Below are 21739 nucleotides of genomic sequence, written 5' to 3' on the forward strand. Positions count from 1 at the left end.
TCTTATGTGAAGACAACACAAAATATTTGTTTATTTTCCCTGTCTTTTCTTTGTTCCCCAGTACATTTTTCCAGTCACTTCCTGCAGGGGATCCACATTAACTTTAGTTCAGTTTTTCCTTTATACATAATTTTAAAGCTTTGAGGCCCTCTTTTACTCTAGGTCTGTAATCCTCCACTATATCTGGAAGGTTTTCTGTGTCTTTCATTAAGACAGATGCAAAATATTTGTTTAGTTTCTTTGCCAATTATTTATTGTTGAACACAATTTCTTCTGTCTCAGTCTATAGCTTTTGCTAAACTTTCTTTTTCATATATCTGTAGAAACTTACAATGTATTTTAATGTTTTGTGTTAGTCTCCCCTGGTCTTCTGCTTTCCTTTTCCTAATCAGTGCTTTAATCCTCCTTTGCTGAATTCTGAACATTTTCCAATCCTTGGGCTTACTGCGTGTTTTGGCTCTTAATTTTTCCTTTAATCAAAAAACATCTTTAACTTAAAAAAGTTCTGGGAGTACTCACCAGGTCAGGCAATATTTGTGGAGAGAGACACAGAGTTAATGTATCAAGTCAACAATCTTTTATCAATCTTTGACTTCTCTTGATAGTCATTTCCCCCGAATCAGATATCAGATATACATTACTTGTAAGCTATGTCTTAATTCTTTAACTGTTAGCTATTGCTTGTTTCATTTAATATTTTTAATGTAATTTCTCAATCTAGCATAGTTAATTCACACCTCATGCCTTCCTAGTTTGCCTTATTCAGATTTAAAACCCGTACTGAGCTAAATCACCTCCATTTTTAATGTAAATTTCTATGATGTTATGATTACTGTTCCCTCAAACCTCTTTAACTACCAGATCATCATTTAACTCTTTCTTATTGAACATTATTAGATCTAAAATAATCTGTACCCTTGTTGATTTCTCAATGTACTGGCCTAGAAGACTACCTCTTTTATTCTATATGAATTGGTCCTCCATACATAGGATGCCCGGTCCGTATATAGATTAAAGTTCTCCGTCATCTTTGCATGTCAGAAAGTCGGAAGAAAACACACCAGTCCTCATTGAGGGGTCAGCAGTGGAAAGGGTGAGTAGCTTCAAGTTCCTGGCCGTCAGCATCTCAGAAGATCTCTCCTGGGCCCAACACATCGATACGATCATGAAGAAGGCACTACAGCGTCTCTACTTCATTAGGAGTTTGAGGACATTTGGTATGTCACCAAAGACTCTTACAAATTTCTATAGATTGCTATTGGTATTGGTTTATTATTGTCACTTGTACCGAGGTACAGTGAAAAGCTTGTCTTGCATACCGATCATACAGGTCAATTCATTACAGTGTAGTTACATTGGGTTAGTACAGAGTGCATTGATGTAGTACAGGTAAAAACAATAACAGTACAGAGTAAAGTGTCACAGCTACAGAGAAAGTGCAGTGCAATAAGGTGCAAGGTCACAACAAGGTTGATCGTGAGGTCATAGTCCATTTGATCGTATAAGGGAACCGTTCAATAGTCTTATCACAGTGGGGTAGAAGCTGTCTGGTGGTACGTGCCCTCAGGCTCCTGTATCTTCTACCCGATGGAAGAGGAGAGAAGAGGGAATGACCCAGGTGGGTGGGGTCTTTGCTTATGCTGGCTGCTTCACCCAGTCAGTGAGAGGTAAAGCCAGAGTCCAAGGATTGGAGGCTGGTGTCCATGATGCACTGGGCTGTGTCCACAACTCTCTGCAGTAGCTGTATGGTGAGGAGCATTCTGACTGGTTGCATCACAACCTGGTATGGAGCCTCCAAAGCACAGGATCGCAAGAAGCTGCAGAGGGTTGTAGGCTCAGCCAGCTCCATCATGGGCACAACCCTCCCCACCATCAAGGACATCTTCAAGAGGCAGTGCCTCAAGAAGGTGGCATCCATCACTAAGGACCCTCACAACCTGGGATATACCCTCTTCTCGTTACTACTGTCAGGGAGGAGGTACAGGAGCCTGAAGACCCACACTCAATGATTCAGGAAAAGCTTCTTCCCTTCCGCCATCAGATTTCTGAACAATCCATGAACCCATGAAGACTACCTCATTATCACATTATTTATTTATTTTTTGATCTATAGCTTTTTATCTCTTTGCACTGTACTACTGCCACCAAACAACAAATTTCACGTCATATGTCAGTAATAATAGAACAGTGCAGCACAGTACGGGCCCTTCAGCCCACGATGTTGTACTGACCCATATAAACCTGCTCCATGATCAATCTAACCCTTCCCTCCTACACAGCCCATAACCCTCCATTTTCCTTACATCCATATGCCTATCTAAGAGTCTCTAAAATGTCCCAATTGTATCAACCTCTACCACCACCCCTGGCAGTGCATACCAGGCACCCACAACTCTCTGTGTAAAAAACCTACCTCTGACATTTCCCCTAAACTTTCCTCCACTCACCTTAAAGGGATGTCTTCTGGTATTGTCCATTGCCACCCTGGGAAAAAGGTGCTGGCTGTCCACTCTAGCTATGCCTCTCATAATCTTATACATCTCTATCAAGTCGCCTCTCATCCTCCGTCACTCCAAAGAGAAAAGCCCTAGCTCGCTCAACCTTTCCTCATAAGACATATTCTCTAATCAGGCAGCATCCTGGCAAATCTCCTCTGCACCCTCTCTAGAGCTTCCACATCTTTTCTGTAATGAGGCAGCCAGAATTGAACACAATACAAGTGTGGTCTAACTAATGAAGACCAGCACACCATATGCCTTCTTAACCACCCTATCAACTTATGCTGCAACTTTGAGGGATCTATGGACTTGGGCCCCAAGATTCTTATGTACCTCCACACTGCTAAGAATCCTGCCATTAATCTTGTACTCTGCCTTCAATTTTGATCTTCCAAAATGTATCACTTCCCACTTTTCTGGATTGAACTCCATCTGCCACTTCTCCGCCCAACTCTGCATCCTGTCTATATCCCATTGTAACCTACAACAACCTTCTACACTATCCACAACACCAACCTTAATGTCAATTACTAACTCACCCTTCTACTTATTCATCCAAGTCACTTATAAAAATCACAAAGAGTAGGGGAACCAGAACAGATCCCTATAGAACACCACTAGTCACTGACCTCCAGGCAGAATACTTTCCATCTATTACCACTCTCTGCCTTCTGTGGGCAAGCCAATTCCAACTCCAAGCAGACAAGTTTCCATGGATCCCATGCCTCATGACTTTTTGGATGAGCCTACCATGGAGAACCTTGTCAAACATCTTACTAAAATCCATATACACCACATCCACTGCCCTACCTTGATCAATTTGTTTTGTCAACTCCTCGAAAAACTCAATTAGGCTCATGAGGCATGACCTCACAAAGCCATGCTGACTATCCCTAATAAGACAATGCTTCTCCAAATGCTCATAAATCCTGTCCCTAAGACCCCTCTCCAATAGTTTGCCCACCACTGATGTAAGGCTCACTAGTCTATAGTTCCCAGGATTATCCCTATTACCTTTCTTGAGCAACAGAACAACGTTTGCCATCCTCCAATCCTCTGGTACCACCCTTGTGGGCAGGGAGGATGCAAAGATCATCATCAATGCCCCAGCAATCTCTTCCTTCACTTCCCGTAGTAACCTTGGGTATATCCCATTTGGTCCCAGGGACTTACCTATCCTAATGTTTTTCAGAAGCTCCAACACTGCCTCTTTCTTAACCACAACATGTGCCATAGGCATATTAGCCTGTTCTACGCTGACCTCACATTTGTTTAAGTCCCTCTCCATGGTGAACACTTAAGCAAAGTTTTCATTAAGGATCTCCCCTACCTGCTCTGCCTCCAGGCATATGGTTCACCCTTTATCCCTGAGCGGTCCTACCCTCACCCTAGTCATCCTCCTGTTCTTCATACACTTGTAGAATGCCTTGGGGTTTTCCTTAATCCTACTCGCCAAGGCCTTCTCGTGTCCCCTTCTAGCTCTCCTAAATCCCTTCTTAAGCTCCTTCCTGGCTACCTTATAACTCTGAAGAGCCTTGTATGATTTTTGCTTCCTAAACCTTAAGTATGCTTCCTTTTTCCTCTTGACTAAATGTTCCACCTCTCTTGTCAGTCATGGTTCCTTCAATCTACCATCATTCCCCTGTCTCAGTGGGACAAATCTATCCAGAACCCCATGCAAGTGGTCCCTAAACAACTTCCACATTTCCCTGAGAACATCTGTTCCCAATTTACACTCCCAAGTTCCTGCCTAATACCATCTTAATTTGCCCTCCCCCAATTAAATACTTTCCCATATCGTGTGCTCCTATCCTTGCCCATGGCTATGCTAAAGGTCAGGGAGTTGTGGTCACTATTTCCGAAATGCTCGCTCACCGAGAGGTCTGCACCTGACCAGGTTCATTGCCTAGTACTAGATCTAGCATGGCCTCACCTCTCATCGGCCTGCCTATATACTGTGTCAGGAATCTTTCCTGGACACACTGAAAAATTCTGCCCCATCTAAACATTTTACACTAAGGAGGTGACAATCAATATTAAGGAAGTTGAAGTCAGCCATAACAACAACCCTGTTATTTTTGTACCTTTCTAAGATCTGCCTACTTATCTGCTCCTCAGTGTCCCACTAGTCTCCATTCCGAGAAGCAACCTTCAACCACCACCCTCTGCTTCCTACCTCCGAACCAATTTTCAATCCACCTAACTAGCTCTCCCTGGATTCCATGGGACTGAACCTTCCAGACCAGCCTATATGTGGGACCTTGTTGAAGGCCTAGCTAAAGCCCAAGTAGACAACAACCACTGCCCTACCCTCATCTACCCTTCAAAAAACTCTAAAAGGTTCGTCAAGCACAACTTCCCATGCACAAAGCCATGCTGTCTCCTTCTAATCAGACTCTTGTCTATTCAAATGCTGGTAGACTGTGGATTTTAAAGGATTTTGTGGAGACTGATTGGTAATACTTCTCCAATATTTTAGCTCCCTGCTGTAGGTTCACCATGTCTCCAAAGCATACAGGAAGATGGCAATCACTGCTGCCTGGTAGCCCATGAACTTAGTTCCAGGTCTGAGGTCTTGATCTTTGATGGCTTATTTCTTTAAATGGCTGAAGGCTGTTCTGGTGCATCAGAGATGACAGTGCATTTCATTGTCAATGTCTTCCTTTGCAGAGGTGGCTCCCAGGATATCCAGCAACAGGACACACTCCTAAAGGTGACCAAAACCTTTGGCAGGCACTTGATGTATGTGGTTGGGAAGAAAAGGGTTGGTTGGAGAGATCTGAAGAACTATCTCTGTTCTTTGTAATACTGGTATTTGCCTGTTACAGGAGCCATACGATAAGGTTTCTACAATATACCTGATAGGGATTCAGGACAAACAGAATGCAGAGGTTGTTGGCCCAAGTATCTGGGATGAACATAAAGGGAATTAGATAAACATGAGGGAGAAAGGGAAGAGTGGAGAGGTCAGAGTATGAATGGTGGGAGGTTCAGGTTGAGCAATAACTGACATGGGCTGTTGAGCCAAAAAGATTGTTGTTGCTCTTTATCTACTTTGCAGCTATATTTGTAAAGATATGGTAATGTTATGGCCTAACCATTAAAGTTCTGGACCATTGATCTGGACAGACTTTCAAATTCCAGCAAGGGGGAACTTAAATTCAAATACCTAAATAAAAAGTTACAGGCTTCAGTAATGGTAACCATGATTGTCATTAAAACCATCTGGATCACAGAAGGAAATCAGCCATCCTTGCCCATTTTGGTGTGTCTGTGACTCCAGACCCACCAATGTGGTTGTCTCTGAAGTGTCTCCTCAGTTTAGGGGCAGTTAGGGGTGGATAATAAATGCCAAATCATGAAAAAAGGATTTATGTTGAATTATGAAAAACAAAAAAAGAATTTACAAGCTAACTCTGTATTGCTCCTGGACTCCACATTTGATAACACTACAGAATTTTATCATGTCTGATAGCGCTTTGAAGATGTAAACACTTTCAACTGAAATTTCTGTTTTCTTCCTTGTGGAAGGAGTGGAGCAAGCAAAAGCTTTGACATTGTTTATTTCAGAGGAGCAGAGATTTCAGGTAAAATGAGATTTGAAGAGAACTGACTCATAAATAAAGAATACGAATGTTTCTGCTATCAGACGTTCTCCCAGAAGAGATTAACCTTTTAGCTCTGATCACATGGTTGAAGCATTCCTAGAATTGGGAGGAATATGCAGCAACTAGCTGAGTTTAGAGAATTGTGGAAAGTAGCACAGCAGTTGATAGCAAAACAAATCCTCAAGTGCCTGACTGGGTAGATGTCATCAGGCTAATTTAGTCACTAGTAAGTATTCCAATCATAGACATCTATCAGACTGGTTCAGCAGTGGAATGGAAGTTATCCCAGCACCTGTTTGTTCTTAGGAAATGTTGGGCAGTTTGTGCCTGATGATGTGAAGGAAAAGTCGGAGTCACTGAGGCATTTTTCGGCTGATACTACAAATCTGGAATTCCATGTGATAGGCTTGTCGCCTTTGTGCTTCTATTTATTCCCTGCTTGCTGGCCCACAGAATGACTGAAATATAAGCTCTTGGATCAGATAGGACTGCACGACCATGCATAACATCAAATGATGCCAGCAAGACACTATGGAACTCCTAATTGGAGGGAAGCCCAATAATTTTCTGTACACTAATTGTGTACAGAAAATTAGGGATATTGTATTAAACCGGTGTCTAAATTATATTGGTGAAAAGCTTGACTATTATTGGACCAAGTATGCCATGAAACAGACCAAGAATAAGAGTGGAGACCCCTTTGCTGTTTTAAGGCAGTGAATACTGCATCATGGCCCAAGGTTAGATTCTGCCTCAAAACCACATTAGCTGATCTTCACCGATTGGGAGGGGAAAACTGGTGAGAGTATCCCTGAGGTTCTGTTAGAAGGTTACATTCGGCTGATGTCACCTTTTAGATCAGTCAAGGAATTCTGCAAAATGCACTCACCTGCTCAAAAGCATTTAGGGGTGGGAAATAAATGCTGGCCTTACCAATGATGCCCAGGTCCCAAAAAATAATTGAAATAAAAATGCATTCAGATCTCTTCCACCTGGCTGCATTCACCAGTATAATTGCAAAGCAGTTCCAGCTGATGGCTTACCAGGAAGCTCACCAGTGAATCTTTCATCAGCAAGCAGGAACTATGGCCATCCACTTGCTCCTTTCTAACAGGTATTCACCAAAATCTGTCAAGTGTTTGCAGTTTTATACTGGAGGGAAGTTAATAAACATAAACTAGCTTCAAAGTCCATGGACTGGTTAATACTTTAAGTTGTTTAGCAAGAATTATAAAGCAGTAGCTCCCTTTAATTTCTAGGCCACTCAGGGTTCAGGGTTCTTGTTTCTGGTTGTGATAGGGGTTCTTACTCAGATACATTGCAAAGTGATCTCTGATGTTGGAACTGGCACAGACTTGATGGGCCGAATGGCCTCCTCCTATGTCATACAGGCTGTCCCTGGGTTACGAATGCCCAGCTTATGGACACACCTACATACTCTATGAGCGACCTCCCATAATATTAAATTAGTTTAATTATATGTACGTTCGTTCTTACAAATGGCAGCACTAGATTCCTCTCTCTCTCGCTCCTCTTTTAGTAATTGTTCTTAGTTATCAGCTTTATGTGCATCGATGCCACACATCACAATACTGTGGAGGTATCGTTACCATATCGAGTGATTTTAGTGTATTTTCCGACTTATGGACAAAATCAATTTATGAACGTATGTAAAAATGGAACCGGTTCATTAACCAGGGACAGCCTGTATGGAACCTAAAGAGTTGGAGACTGGGTGGGAGATGAAAATACAGTCACTGTACGTTTTCATCTACCCTTTCAAGTGTTATCTATATTTAACGTTTATTTGCGTGAACCATCACATTTTGTGGGGTAACTCTATGAAAGAGTTGGATATGGGCTGGCGGGCCATGTCAGTAACTGTATACAAGTCAGTCAATGTCTGATGAAGAGGGTTGGCCACTCCACCAGAACCCATGGACTGGTCTGTGTGATAACCAGAGATGAGTGAGTACTGCTGGCCAGACACTCTCTTACTTATTGTCTCCTCACCGTTGCATCACCAAATCTCTGAATGGTTTGTGAATTGCAAAACCACTCATCAACGACACAGTTTGAACAACTTTATGCATTGCAAGTGGCCTTTGTAGCAAATCTAAAGCTGTGTGTTAAATATTGACAAAGTGCCTTATAAAGCACTGGAAACTTTGCTTCATTTATAAGCAGATTTGGCTATATTTTAAATTTAAATGCGCACAATCCCACTTTTGCCTAGGGGCTTTTTGTTTAGTTTGTCCAAAGCCTGCTTAGTTGAACTGCAGATCAAACCATGTTTAAAAGTACTGGCACAGCATATGAGAGTTGTGAGATCCAACGCTTCCTGGGGATGGGATTTGGTGGTTTTTTGTTTCTCCCACTTCCCTTAAATAGACTCAAACTAGGGTACCTGTTCTGTAGATTCATCCCAGAATTTAGCACCCATGGGAATGAACAAAGGACTGTGAAAAATTAGAATTGTAGCGGCCCATACTCATGGGACTCGAACCGCCATCGGCGGCTGCGGGCGGAGGCACGGGAGTGCGTTGTAGACTAACTGGGGGGCGGGCCTTCCAGCAGGAACCTTATGTCACGTCCGCCGGAGAGGCTTTCAGGTACTTCTGCGCGCGCGCGCATTTTGCTTGTTACAGTAAAGTGTGTTCCAGTTCGGCCTCCACGTCTCTGAGTTTTCCTTTCAGCAATGCATTGCGTTTGGCTACATAATCATAGAAAATTTACAATGCAGGAGGAGGCCATTAAGCCTGTCGTGTTCATGCTGGTCAAAAAAGAGGTACCCAACCTAATCCTATTTTTTAGCACTGAAGTCCACAACCTGGTCCAGAAGGTGAGATCATATGGGATTCAGGATGAGCTAGCCAATTGGATACAAAATTGTCTTGGTGGTAGGAGGCAGAGGGTGGTAGTGAAGGCACAAAAGACTGCAGATGCTGGAATCTGGAGCAATATACACGATGCTGGATGGAGGAATTTAACGGGTCAGGCAGCATCAATTGAAGGAATTGGACAGTCAACATTTTGGGTTGAGACCCTCCATCTGGATTGGGTTGTTTTTTAGATTGGAGGCCTGTGACCTGTGGTGTGCCACAGGGATTGGTGCTGGGTCCCCCGTTGTTCATATGTTATTGATTTGGATGGGAATGTAGTTGGCATGATTAATAAGTTTTTGAATGACACCAAAATTAGTGGCGTGGTGGACAGTAGAGGAGGTTGTCTAAGGTTACAACAGGATCTAGATCAACTGGGAAAGTGGGCAGAGGAATGGCAGGTGGAATTTAACTCAGACAAATATGAAATGCTGCATTTTGGGAAGTTAAACCAGGGCAGGACTTGCACAGTAAATGACGGGACCCTGGGGAGTGTTGTAGAGAGACCTAACGGTACAAGTACATAGTTCCCTGAAAGTGGCAACACAGGTAGACAAAGCGGTGAATGAGGCACATGGCTTGCTTGCCTTCATTAGATGGGGCATTGAGTACAAAAGTTGGGACGCCGTGTTACAGCTGTACAAGACGTTGGTGCAAGCACACCTGAAATATTATGAGCAGTTCTGGTTGCCCAGCTAAAGATGGTGCAGGAAAGATTCACAAGGATGTTACCAGGACTGGAGGGCTAGAGTTATGAAGAGAGACTGGACAGGCTGGGACTGTTTTCCCTGAAGCAAAGGAGGCTGAGGGGTGACCTTATAGAGACTCATAAAACCATAAGGGCCATAGATACAGTGGATGGTCACAGTCTTTTTCCCAGGGGTAGGGGAGTCTAAAACTAGAGGGCACAGGTTTAAGGTGGGGGGGGGGGGAGATTTAAAGAGGATCTGGGAGACAAGTTTTTCACTCAGAGGGTGGTGGGTATATGGAACGAGCTGCTAGAGGAAGTGGTAAAGCTGGGTACAATTAAATATTTAAAAGCCATTTGGGCAGGTACATGGATAGGAAAGGTTTAGAGGGATATGAGCAAAACACAGGCATGTGGGACTAGCTCAGGAAGGCTATCGGGTGGCATGGACATTGGGCCGAAGGTCCTGTTTCCATGCTGTGTAACTCTCTGACTATAAGTCATGCAGGTCACATTTATTGGTACACGTCCACGAATTCACAGAACAGTTTCAGGATGGAAGGAGGCCATTCGATCCATTGGATCTGTACTAATTCCATGTGAGAGCAATCTATGTAGCCCTGTTCCCCTGCCTTTTACGCCATAGGCCTGCAAGACACTTATTCAGATCGTTTCTAAATGCTATAATCGAATCTGTGAACAGCTCAGTCTATGAATGTCTGACTTTGTCAGTGAAATGCAGTGCTTTGTTTGCAGGAACATCTTCCAACAAACACGGGATTTTACACCTTATGAGAAGTGGAATATTTCACATTCACCAGGAAAGTCTGGGGTAACCTTGGTTTATTATCCCATCACTGAGCCCCCTGAAGAGTAACACATTCCTTGGTCACTTCTGGTTGTTAGTTTCAGAAATAAACCCAAATCCTTTGAGGTGGGCCTAATACTTTAATCCTCTAGTCATACAAGCAGCTGATCAGAATTATAATCCAACAAATACCAATTGATTAAATTTCTTTAGAAGGGATTTACTTTCAGATTATGAAACGCTGTTTCCACTGGTGAAACCTTGGTGTCCACTAGGCATTTAAAATTGTTTTTGTGGAATGAAGGGATCCAGACAAAGTAAATTGGTGGTTGTATCTTAGAATTATGGAAACGTACAGCACAAATGGGCCCCTGTGGCCCACCTCATCCATGCCGACCGTGGAGTAACATTTAGTCTTGTGAGTGCATTCTTCACTTCTGTGTATTCTTACTCTCAAAGTGCAAGTTGATTATTGCACAGCACATATCACTTGGGATCTGAGTGAATGGGGTAACTGATGAGATTTAAGGAGAAGGAAATAAACACAGCAAAAGGAGGGTAAATGAAAAAGGCAAATTGAATGAAGAATCAGTGGAGGAAGAGAAATAAAAAAAAAAGAAAATTATATTGACAGAGATGGATAGATGAAAATTTGAATTTAAATTTGCTTTCTTTAACATTAGCTATACTATTATTTATGTAGCAATTTCTGTCCTCTTGTTTTCCTATGCTGTGCTAAATTAAAAACTGGATTAAGTATTTATGATAGCAAGTTGTGACATGTAAAATGGGTTTTGGACAAGATGGAGGAGCAGAGCAAAATTAAAATAACTCAGTTTAGGAATTGTTTGTCCTCCAGTCCATGGGAAATCTTTGTGACATTGTGCAAGCTTTTATCCAGATTTGAGAAAGATTTGCAGAGTGGAGGTAGTACTGGGACATTTATTTTGTCACACAGTCATCAGGAGGTCGGCAAGGGATTGTTCGATCTACTGCAGCAGCTGCTGAAACGTGCTGAGCTCCCTGTCAGATGAAGCTCACAGCTCTTCTGATAAACTGGAGCCTCTCTGCTGAGCTCGACTGTTAATGTATCAAGAGTGAAAAGCTAGAACTGAATTGACCAATTTCTCTTGGAACCGTCGTAGGATAAAGATTGATTCTCCAATTCTCTTCGCAGCATTATACCAGAAACTTGCACCAAACAAGTTTGAAAGCAAGTGATAAGCATGGGAAGTGTAACAGATGAATACTCAGATCATGGCAATCAGCCCTCTCCTCATGAAAACCATTTCAGCTTCCGGAGCGCAGGGGACTGCCATCATATTGATTATCGGCTGTTGAAACGAGACTATCACCACAGGTAAAGACACTCAATGTAGTTCAAAGAATGCAGTTTAAATCAACTGGGGCAGTAGTTTCGGATGCTTTTGTTAAAAGTTTAAATGTACATGCAATAGGGGTTCTTTGGGAAAAAAAAACTCTTAAGAAATTCTCCAAGAATTTTAGACCAAGAGTAATTGTTTTCCATGTAAGGTCTCTTAATAATAAAACCTGCAAACTCCATGTTGAATTTCAATATGCACACTGAGCAATGTAATAGTGCTCTCAGTCTTTACAGCACTGCAGATACAGTTACAGTTTGCTCACTTATTTATCACCTGCATTGTATTTTGTTTGTTTATTCAAAGCTATGATGTTACAAGACTTTGTATTCAAAGAAAGTAATAGTTATTACTGCTACACTGTATAAAGTGGGTTTGATTTAGTTTACAATGTGCAGAGTTGTTTTGCCTGGGGGTTAAGACATTACTTGGCACAGATATTCAGCAAGGTATGACTTTCCTACTTATGATGTACACTTTGATTCTGGGTGCCATGAGCACCCGATACCACACAAAATACGCTGCACCAGATTCCCTGGCTGAGAGAAGTTAGTGAAGCAGAATTTAAATGTGTAGGCATAGTCATGTGCAAAGTGGTAGTCACATTCAAAAAAAATTGAAGTGATAGAAAATGAAATAATCTTAAAATACAAAATTAGAACACCTGACCATTAATCTCTGAAGTAAATGCAAACAACTTAAAAAAACATAGTCATCTTTGAAATGAACCATCAGATGCAGAATCCACAGGAAAGAGAGGAAAGAGAAAATGGCATCACAGTGGCCTGAACAAGAAAAGTTAACACCTTGCTCCACACTTCTGAATCAGTTCATCCTATCCTCCTAATGAGGTTAGCTGCAAGATTAGGCTGGAGAAGCTGAGTTTGTTCTCCTTGCAGCAGAGGGTATTGAAGGGGCATTGGTAGAGGTATACACGACTCGTGGGATTAGATAAGGTTGACAGAGAATACCTGTCTCCAGTAGCTGCTGATATTATAACTGGGAGGCAAACATGTTTAAAGTTTTGCGAGAAATGCAGGAAGAATGTGAGGAAAATGTATTTTCCTTGTGACCAGTGACTAATATAGACCTGGAAGTCACAGCCTACTATGAAATGGAAACAATCAAAAGGAAATTAGATAGGCACTTGAGAGAACACAGGGCTTGGGGAACAGAGTGAGTGAATGGGACTGAATGCATTGCTCTACAGAGAGCCAGCTTGTACTTGATGGCTGAATGGCCTCAGTTGATGCCAGACAAATAAATGAAGTCCAAGATGATGCTCCAAGAATGGATCCCAGTGGAAACACTTCAGGAAAGTTTCCTTGTAGTTTTCTGTTACTGTTTCAGGTACAGGTGACCCCTGCATTACAGGTGTTCAGGTAACAGAAATTCACCTTTACAGAATTCACAAATCAGTACCCAAAAATTTGAGATCTGGAATAAAATTCACTTTCAGAGAATTTATGTGGAAAAAGTAAATAAATAGACACAAAATTCATTTATTTCCATTCACGTTTCTTGATGCACGCAGTGATGACACAGCTTCACATTACGGAAAATCATAATGCAGACCGTTTTCTAAGAATGCAGCTCCCCCACCCTTGATAACACAGGGGTCACCTGTAGAGTGCTTAACGTGATCGCCACCTTTTTTGAGCTTGTTTCAATTTTGTATAGAGTCCTTTCATGTTTACAGGTCTTACTTTAGTTTCCTAGTGCAAAATTACAAAACACAAAGGCACACCTATTTACCTATTCTTTGGGCATCCTAAAGTATTTTACAGTGATACTTTTGAAGTATATTCCCTTTGCAGTGTAGAGAGCATCACAGCCAATTTGCCAACAGAAAATTTGCACAAACAGCACAGTGATAGCGACCAGATAATCTGTTTCAATGATGCTGATTGAGGGAATAAATATAGTCCAGGACACAGGGAAGTTCTCCCATGTTCTAGCTCAAAATAATGCTCATTTGAAGATAGCAGCTCTGATACAACAAGTACACTGGAATGTTGGCCTAAATTTTGTTCACAAACCTCTGCGGTTGGATTTGAACCCATGATCTTTGAACTAGGGTGGGAGGGGTGCAAACTTTGTTAAGCTGAAATTGCTCTGATTGGAGGTTTGACTATGTGGTCCGAATGGTCAACTCCCTGATGCCGTGGGTTATCAGGTTGTCCTCTAGGGTTTTGTATCCCTATCAGTGTTATCAGGACTGTAACCCAGGGTCTGACCACAACTGATTATTTGCTATCAGCATACCCACTTTAGGTTGGATTTATGGGAATCTACTGCCGGCAGCATGACTGCTATCAGTGACTTTCTGGCAGTTTACTTGCTCACTGTTCCATCAGCACCAAATATGCAAAATGCTGGAGGAACAGTGGATCAAGTGGCATCTGTGGAGGCATCTGCCCATCCCCCACACACTTATCCAGCTGGGTTTCTTCTCCCCTGGTCTCCCTTTCCTGTTCCTTCTCCCATCTTGTTCCATCTGCCTATCATCCTTCCCTTAACTGGTTCCACCTATCAGTCACCAGCCTCTTTGCAAAACTGCCCCACTCCCCCACCTGACTCCGTCTGCCCATCGTTCCCCACCTCACCTGATTCCACCTATCGCCTCCAACCCTCTTTCTCACCTCTTTATACTGGCTGTCTTCCTTCTACACTCTCAGTCCTGATGCAGGGTCTTGACCTGAAACATCAGCTATCCCTCCCCCCCCCCCCGGATGCTGCTCGTCCACAAAGTTACTCCAGCAGCTGGTTTTTTGCTTCAGCATCTTCAGTCTCTTGTGTCTCCAGCACCAAATATAAGGAGAGATTAGACAAAATTGAATTGATTTCTCTGGAGTGTTGGAGGCTGAGAGAAGTTTATAAAATTATGAGTGGCCTAGATAGGGTATGTAGTCAGTCTTTGTCCCAGGATGGAAATGTCAAATACTAGAGGGCATAGCTTTAAGGTGAGAGGAAAGTTCAAAGGTGTTATGGCAAATTTTCAACACAGAGAGTGGTAGGTGCCTGGAACACAGTACCAGGTGGTGGAGACAGATAGGATAGTAACATTTAATATTCGTTTAGACAGACAGATGAACAGGAGGGGAATGGAGGGAACAGACCATGTACAGGCAGGTGGAATTAATTTAAGTTGGTGCCATGGTCGGCACAGACATCATGGGCTGAAGTCGGTACTGTCCTACTGTGCTGTACTGTTCTGTGTTTTTCTGTGTAACAGAGTTTATAGAGCATTTCAAATCCATGCCGACTCTCAGAACATCCCATCAGTCCCATTTCCCCACTTATTTCCCTGTAACCTATTCTCTCCCTTGTGCCTACCAACTCCCCCTGATTCTATTGCCACCTACTTACACTAGAGGTAAGTTAATTGACCTACCAACTGCCACGTCTGTGAGGTGTGGGAGGAAACCAGAAAATTGGAGAAGCTCATGGATTTACAGGGGCAATGTGCAAACTGTGCACAGACAGCACTGGAGCTAGGAGTTGGTGGTGCTAACTGCTGTGCCCCTGTGCTACCCACTTAAGTAATAAGCTAATCTTTGTGATCCTGCTGTAGCCTCCAAGAGCTTTTTGCATGAATTTTGGCCGTGGGGTACTGTGGCGATTTTTTCAGATTGTTGAACATATGGGCAAGTTGAGGTTACATTTTCATCTATGGTTCTATATTTGGTGTTGTGTGATGTTGTAATGTGGATATTCTGCTGTACAATCAGTATGTATTATGGTTCAACAAAAAGACATACAGTAAGCTTCGGGGTTTAATTTGTTCATCCTTCCCTTACATTTTCTGCAACTATTTTTCTCTGATGCTTTGATTTTTTTTAGTTGATTTTTTTCAGCATCACCTGACAATCCCAGCACTTATTGCCCATGTCTGGAAGAGGTGGTGAGGCACCTTTGAGCCACAGAAACAGGCCCTTATCCCTCCCTGTCCATCAGGTACCCATTCATACTAATCTCATTTACCAGCACTTGATGCATAGCCTTCTATGCATTAGCGATTCTAGTGCTCATTTAGATACTTCTTAAATGTTGTGAGACTCTCTGCCTCCACCACCCTCTCAGGCAGTGTGTTTCAGATCACATCCACCCAACTATCCCCTGTGAACCTCTTACTCCTTACCTTAAACCTATGGGGAAAAGTTTACCACTGTCTGCCTTATCTAGGCGCCACATAGTCTTGTCCATTTCTATTGGGACCCCCCTCATCCCTCTCTGCTCCAGGGAAAATGAATCCACTCCCTCCCCATAACTGAAACATTCCATCCCAGGCAATTTCCTGGTTAAACTGTTCCGCATCTTCTTTGGAGCAATAATGTCTTTTCTATGTAGGTAGTCAGAGTGGAGAGGGTAGATGTTCAGTCTTTTTCCCAGGGTGGAAATGTCAAATTCTACATGGTTTTAAGGTGAGAAGGTGGAAGGAGGCAAGTTTTTTTACACAGAGAGTGGTAAGTGCCTAAAACATGCTGCTAGGGGAGATGGTAGAAGCAGATGCTATAGCAATGTTTAAGAGGCATTTAGACAGACACATGAACAGGCAGGGAATTGAGGGATACGGACCATGTGCAGGCAGATGGGATTAGTTAGACTGGCATCATGATCAGTACAGGTATGAAGGCCCTGTTCCTGTGCTGTACTGTTCTATGTTGTTCTCTGTTCTATACTGTGACGAACAAACTGTGACTTAGAGAGGAACCTGCAGCTGGTGGTGTTCCCATGTACCTGAAGCCCTTCTCTCTCTTGATGGTAAAGGTCATAGGTTTGGGAGATGCTGTCAGAGTAGCATAGGCAAGTAACTGTGGTGTTTTCCTTATGAAACAGGGCTTCCAATTTAGCATTTGGCATCTGGGCTTGGAAAGAATGTCCAGTGGAAAGCAACTCCCAATGCCAATGAGCAATTAGAAGACCAGAGAAGAAACAAGCAAGGAAGACTTGAAGATCCTTCATAAAATAATAGTTTGGCCACAGTTGGACTATTTATCGAGTTCAGGGCACCAAACTTTACTGAAACAGGTCCGGGGATGAGAGACCTCAGTTAGCTGGATAGACGGGAGAAGCTGGATGCCTTAGAATGGAGGAGGTTGCAAGAGGACCTGATGGAAGTATTTACAATCATGACTGAATCAGATGGATGAGGTGGAGAAGGCTGTTCCTACAGGTGGAGGGTGGCACTGTGACGCAGCAGTTAACGTAGCTGCCCCATAGTTCCAGCAACCAGTGTTTGATCCCGGCCTCAGGTGCTGTCTGTGTGAAGTTTGTATGTGAATTACTTCCAGTATTTAGGTGGGTGGTAGGAAAATCGGGGGGAGTCGATAGACATTTGAGGGAGAAGGAAGTGGGGAAATGGGACCGATGGGATTCTCTGAGAATCTATATTCGGCCTAACTATATGGGCTGAATAGTCTTCCCCTATGTCGTTAAGAAAGATGAAATATATGAAATATGGTTAAGAACCACTGGTCCTCAAGTTACAGCAGGGTTCTGTTCCTGTGAACTGTTCATAACCCAAACAGTTCGCAAGTCAGAAATGCAGCCACAAAACAAGTTTGCAGATGGTAGAGGATGTCTGCAGCCCACAACAGTCAGCAAATCCATCCCACCAGTCTCCCAGATGCTCATTCGTATGTACGGACTACGTATAAGTTTGGCGTTTGTAACTTGGGGAGGGTCTATAGTGGATATTGAAGGAAGGTGATTGGCAAAAGAACAAAAACTAACATAAGGTAAAAAAAACCTTTTTTACACAACAAATAGTTATGGGGAGGTGGAGAAGTGGAGGCAGATTCAATTGTGGCATTTAAAGGGAGCTGGATATCTGAGAGGAAACAAATTGTAGGACTATGAGGAGAGGGTGGGGTACGGTACCGGCTGGATTACTTGTGCACGGAACCAATGGTCTGAAAGGCTTCCTTCAGTGTCCTATCCATTCTATGATACAAACCTGCTCTCATTATTGTGAGAAGAGCTTTAATTTCCTGCAACATTAGGATTACCAGGATTGCACTGTGTAAGTAATTCAGTACCATGTCCAAAGTGCTAGAACCTCAAATTGCTGAGTACTTGGATCTACAGAGGACATTCCTTAAATTTCTAAACATGATAAAGATCAGTAAGCATGTTGCAGCCTTGTATGTAGGTTAATGTCCACAGTAGAGAGATAAAGTTATCATTGCCTGTTTCCATTACTCAGATTCAAAGGTACTTTATTAAATGCTCAGAGATTATCATTTTTCATCGCAGACTTGAATTGTGAAATGTGGTCAGGCAAAAATAAATTACTGATCATAATTTGCCAAACTACTTTGGCAACTGGAATCAAGTCATAACCTGGTAAGATGTTGAATGTTATCCCTATCATCGAATTATCCAATAGTACAGCATATACCTTCAGCTCTGGCTCTTTCAAAGAAGAACCCAGTTAGCCCGATCCCTCATCCTTTCCCTATAATCCTGCAATTTTTTTCCCTTAAAGTTTTTGTCCAATTCCCTTTTAAAGGATACTATTGGGCCTACATCGACCAGCCTATCAGACAGTGCAATCCAAATCCTATCTGCTTGTTGACTTTGTTAACTGCTTTGTTAACTTAACCAATAACCCTCAAGGATTTGTGCACAACACCCCAGATCTCTCTGTTTTTGCAAGCTCAGTAAGATGAAACCATCGCCATACATTAGCTCTCCTCATTTTCCCTACCAAGACGGATTATCCCTTACCTTCCTGCATTAATTTTCACCCCACATGTGTTTCCTGATCCACTACTGTGTCAATGTCTTCATTGTTTACCACACTTCCATGCTTTGGATCATTTTTGCATTCAAAATTAGGGTGAAATCCAAGTTATTAATGTCTTTTGAAAGCCCCTGTGCCCCTGCTACTAAATCCAGAGTTACACAGTAATAAGTTGCATTCCAGTTCAAAAGAGAATCATTCACAAACACTTAATTTTCTGTGCTTTGGAAAGCTTTATATCCATGCTGCAACTGTTCCCTTTAACCCACTACCTTCAATTTTGTGAACATCTATTATGCAATATGTCATTAGATATCTTTTGAAAGTACTTCTACTTTTTCTTCTATTTAGGCAGTCCCTTGAGATCAAGGATGATTTATTTCCAGTCTGATCTTATGGGTGCTGAGGTGGCTGATGGGGTCAATGTGGGAACCTCAAATACTTCCAGGAGTGGGGCAGGTATGGCTGATGGGACAGGGGACTTTGAAGGGTGGGTAGCTTGTGAGGTGATCTGTTCCTTCTTGTAGAGGTCCCTCCCGCCCTGGAATAGATCCCAATTATCCAGGTATCTGAAGCACTCCCTCCTATACCAGCTCTTTAGTCACACGTTCAACTGTACTTTCTTCCTACTTCTGGTAATCCCTAGATTTCAACCCTAGAGGTCCTGCTTTTAAACTCTCCTCTTATCTCTACATTCCCGTTGCAGGACCCCATCTTTCTTCCTGCATATGTCTTTGGTACCAATATGAACCCCAAACTCTGGCTGCTCACCCTCTCCTTTCAGAATGCCCTATGCACTGTCAGACCTCCTTGACCCTGGTACCTGGGAGGAACACACCCATCCTGGTCGCAGCCACAGAAGCACCTATCTGTGGCCCTGACTATAGTCCCCTTTCACTATCACTCACCTACACTTCAACCTTCCCTGTTGTTCAACAGATCCAGATGTGGTGCCACTGATCTGGCTGCTGCTGTTGCTTTCCCCTGAGAAGCCATCCCCCCCAACAGTATCCAAGACGGTGTACTTGTGTGAGAGAGGAAGAGCCACACGGGATTCTCGTGCTACCTGCCTTCTCCTCCTGGTTGTCACCCATCCATCTAGCTGATGCTGCGGTGTGACCACCTCCCTGAAACCCCTGTCTATAACACTTTATGCCTCCTGTATGCCCTTCAGTGAGTCCAGCTACCACTCCAATCGATCCATGTGGTCTGAGAGGAACTGCAGCTGGACACACTTCCAGCAAACATGGTCGTCACCTGACTTCTCCCTGATCTTCCACACCTCACAGGAGGAGCATCCACTCCACTACTCCACTGACTGCCATTTCTACCCCTAATTTACTGCTGGCACAAAGAGAAAAAGAAAGACCTTACTTTGATTTACTGTACCTTGTCACCACTTAGCCATCTCGCCAAAGCCTCCCCCCATCAAAGCCTCTGTACTTAGTCCTCAAGCTCAGCACTTACACCTCGCAAACAGCCCTTTTAGCTGCCCTTTGCTAATAGCTCTTGAGAACGTGATGCTGGGCTGTCACTTGATAACCAAGTGCTTTGCTGGGTCAGTTCAGTGGGCAGTTAAGAGTGGTTCTGGAGTTGGTTGAGTAAGTACGATGAACTTCCTTTGCATTAGATCGGTTTTCTGACATTCCAGTTCATCATGGTAATTATTTCTGATACTATTTTGTTTAAGAATCTAGATCACTTAATTAATCTGAATTTAAATTCCCAGTAAAAGGGATTTGAACTCGTGTCTCTGAAGCATTAGTCCAGATCTTGGTTTGGACAATCAGCCTGGATTTGACAGGATTATGTCTGGTGCATGGAGTGGCTACAGCTGAACAGTCTTGAGACTTGTATTGACAATGGCAGAGAGAAAAGGTACTGAATCTAGTACAGACAGAACCCACAGTACAACAAGGCTGAAACTGGTACATACAGAACATCAATGGGACAAGATTAATACTGGTACGTACAGTGCTCACACTGTATCTTAAACTGCACGATGTCGTAGTAGGACAGGATTGAGATTGGTACCACATAGAGTCATTAATGTAGAAGCAGTGGGACATACAAAATTATTCTCCCAGTCTAGGTTCTCTACCAGTAGCAATTCTGACTCCCCGTTCCTTTTGTCTTCTCTTATTCCCAAATACAATGTGAAAGCCAGGGGGACATCTCTTAAATTACACCAAGATAATTTATGAAAGCAATTCAGAATGGCCTTCTGTGGTATTTTGTTTGACATTAACACATCTTTGTTCAAAGGTGTCATATTGTCAGTGGACTCGATTTACTTTTTGTGCCCATTTGTTTGAGAATTGCATATTTTTATGTTTGGTCTTTAGAGTGTTTGTGAACAGGAGTCTGGCACTTGAGAAGATTAAATGTTTTGGATTCGACATGGACTACACCTTGGCAGGTAGGTACATCAGCTTTCATATCCTGAACACCACTGGTTAAACTTCGTAACTTCTGTGAGATGTTGGGAGAAAGCAGAGCCCTTGAATCCAACGACCTGTGTAAACCACACAGAGTAACAGGAATGAGGTGAGCTCTTTGGAGATTCCAAGGGGTTTCCCAGTTTGTTTCCTTAGCAGGAGAGTCTTGAACTTGGGTAGATTGTATAAGTCTGAGATGAAGAAATTTTTCTTATGCATTGGGTTGCAATTCTTTTGGAACTCTCTACCCCAGAGAGTTGTGAATGTTTCATTGTAAAGGCTGGAATCGCTTGATTTCTACAATGGTTCCCTGTCTGATGTGCATGAGTCCTGGTGGTGCCCAACTCAAAGATGCTGCCTGACCTGCTGAGTTTTTCAACCATTTTCTGTTTTTATTCAAGATTTCCAGCATCTGCAGTTTTTAAAAAATCTTCATCTCCTCTGGTGGTGTTGAGGGCGAGGGTGGGGGTGGGGGGGGGGGGGGGGGGGAAGAGAGAAAAAACAGAGATTAACGTTGCAGTGATTTAGTTAAAATGTTAACAAATTGACTAAAAATAGCATTTAAAATGCTTGGCATTTAAAGAAACCTGATGTTTACAGCCCCGGGAATCTGCAGGACAGCCCGAACTCCTTAAACTGAGCAGCTTGTGATGTCATTAAGTGTTTGTGGGAGGGTGTATACCTGAC

The 21739-nt window shown here is 42.8% G+C and overlaps 1 protein-coding gene across 2 annotated transcripts in view; it reads left to right on the forward strand.

Annotated features, from left to right (window-relative positions):
• Positions 1 to 21739, forward strand: part of LOC127584413 (cytosolic purine 5'-nucleotidase-like) — a 171960-nt gene that overhangs the window by 72686 nt on the left and 77535 nt on the right. For both annotated transcript variants that reach the window (XM_052041205.1, XM_052041204.1), the window contains exons 3-4: positions 11662 to 11844; positions 20960 to 21033. In XM_052041205.1, coding sequence (XP_051897165.1) covers positions 11711 to 11844; positions 20960 to 21033 — 208 coding nt within the window. In that variant the 5' untranslated portion in view covers positions 11662 to 11710. The remainder of the gene's footprint in view (positions 1 to 11661; positions 11845 to 20959; positions 21034 to 21739) is intronic.

The sequence above is a fragment of the Pristis pectinata genome, chromosome 29, assembly GCF_009764475.1.
Source record: "Pristis pectinata isolate sPriPec2 chromosome 29, sPriPec2.1.pri, whole genome shotgun sequence".
In the NCBI taxonomy this organism is placed as follows: domain Eukaryota; kingdom Metazoa; phylum Chordata; class Chondrichthyes; order Rhinopristiformes; family Pristidae; genus Pristis; species Pristis pectinata.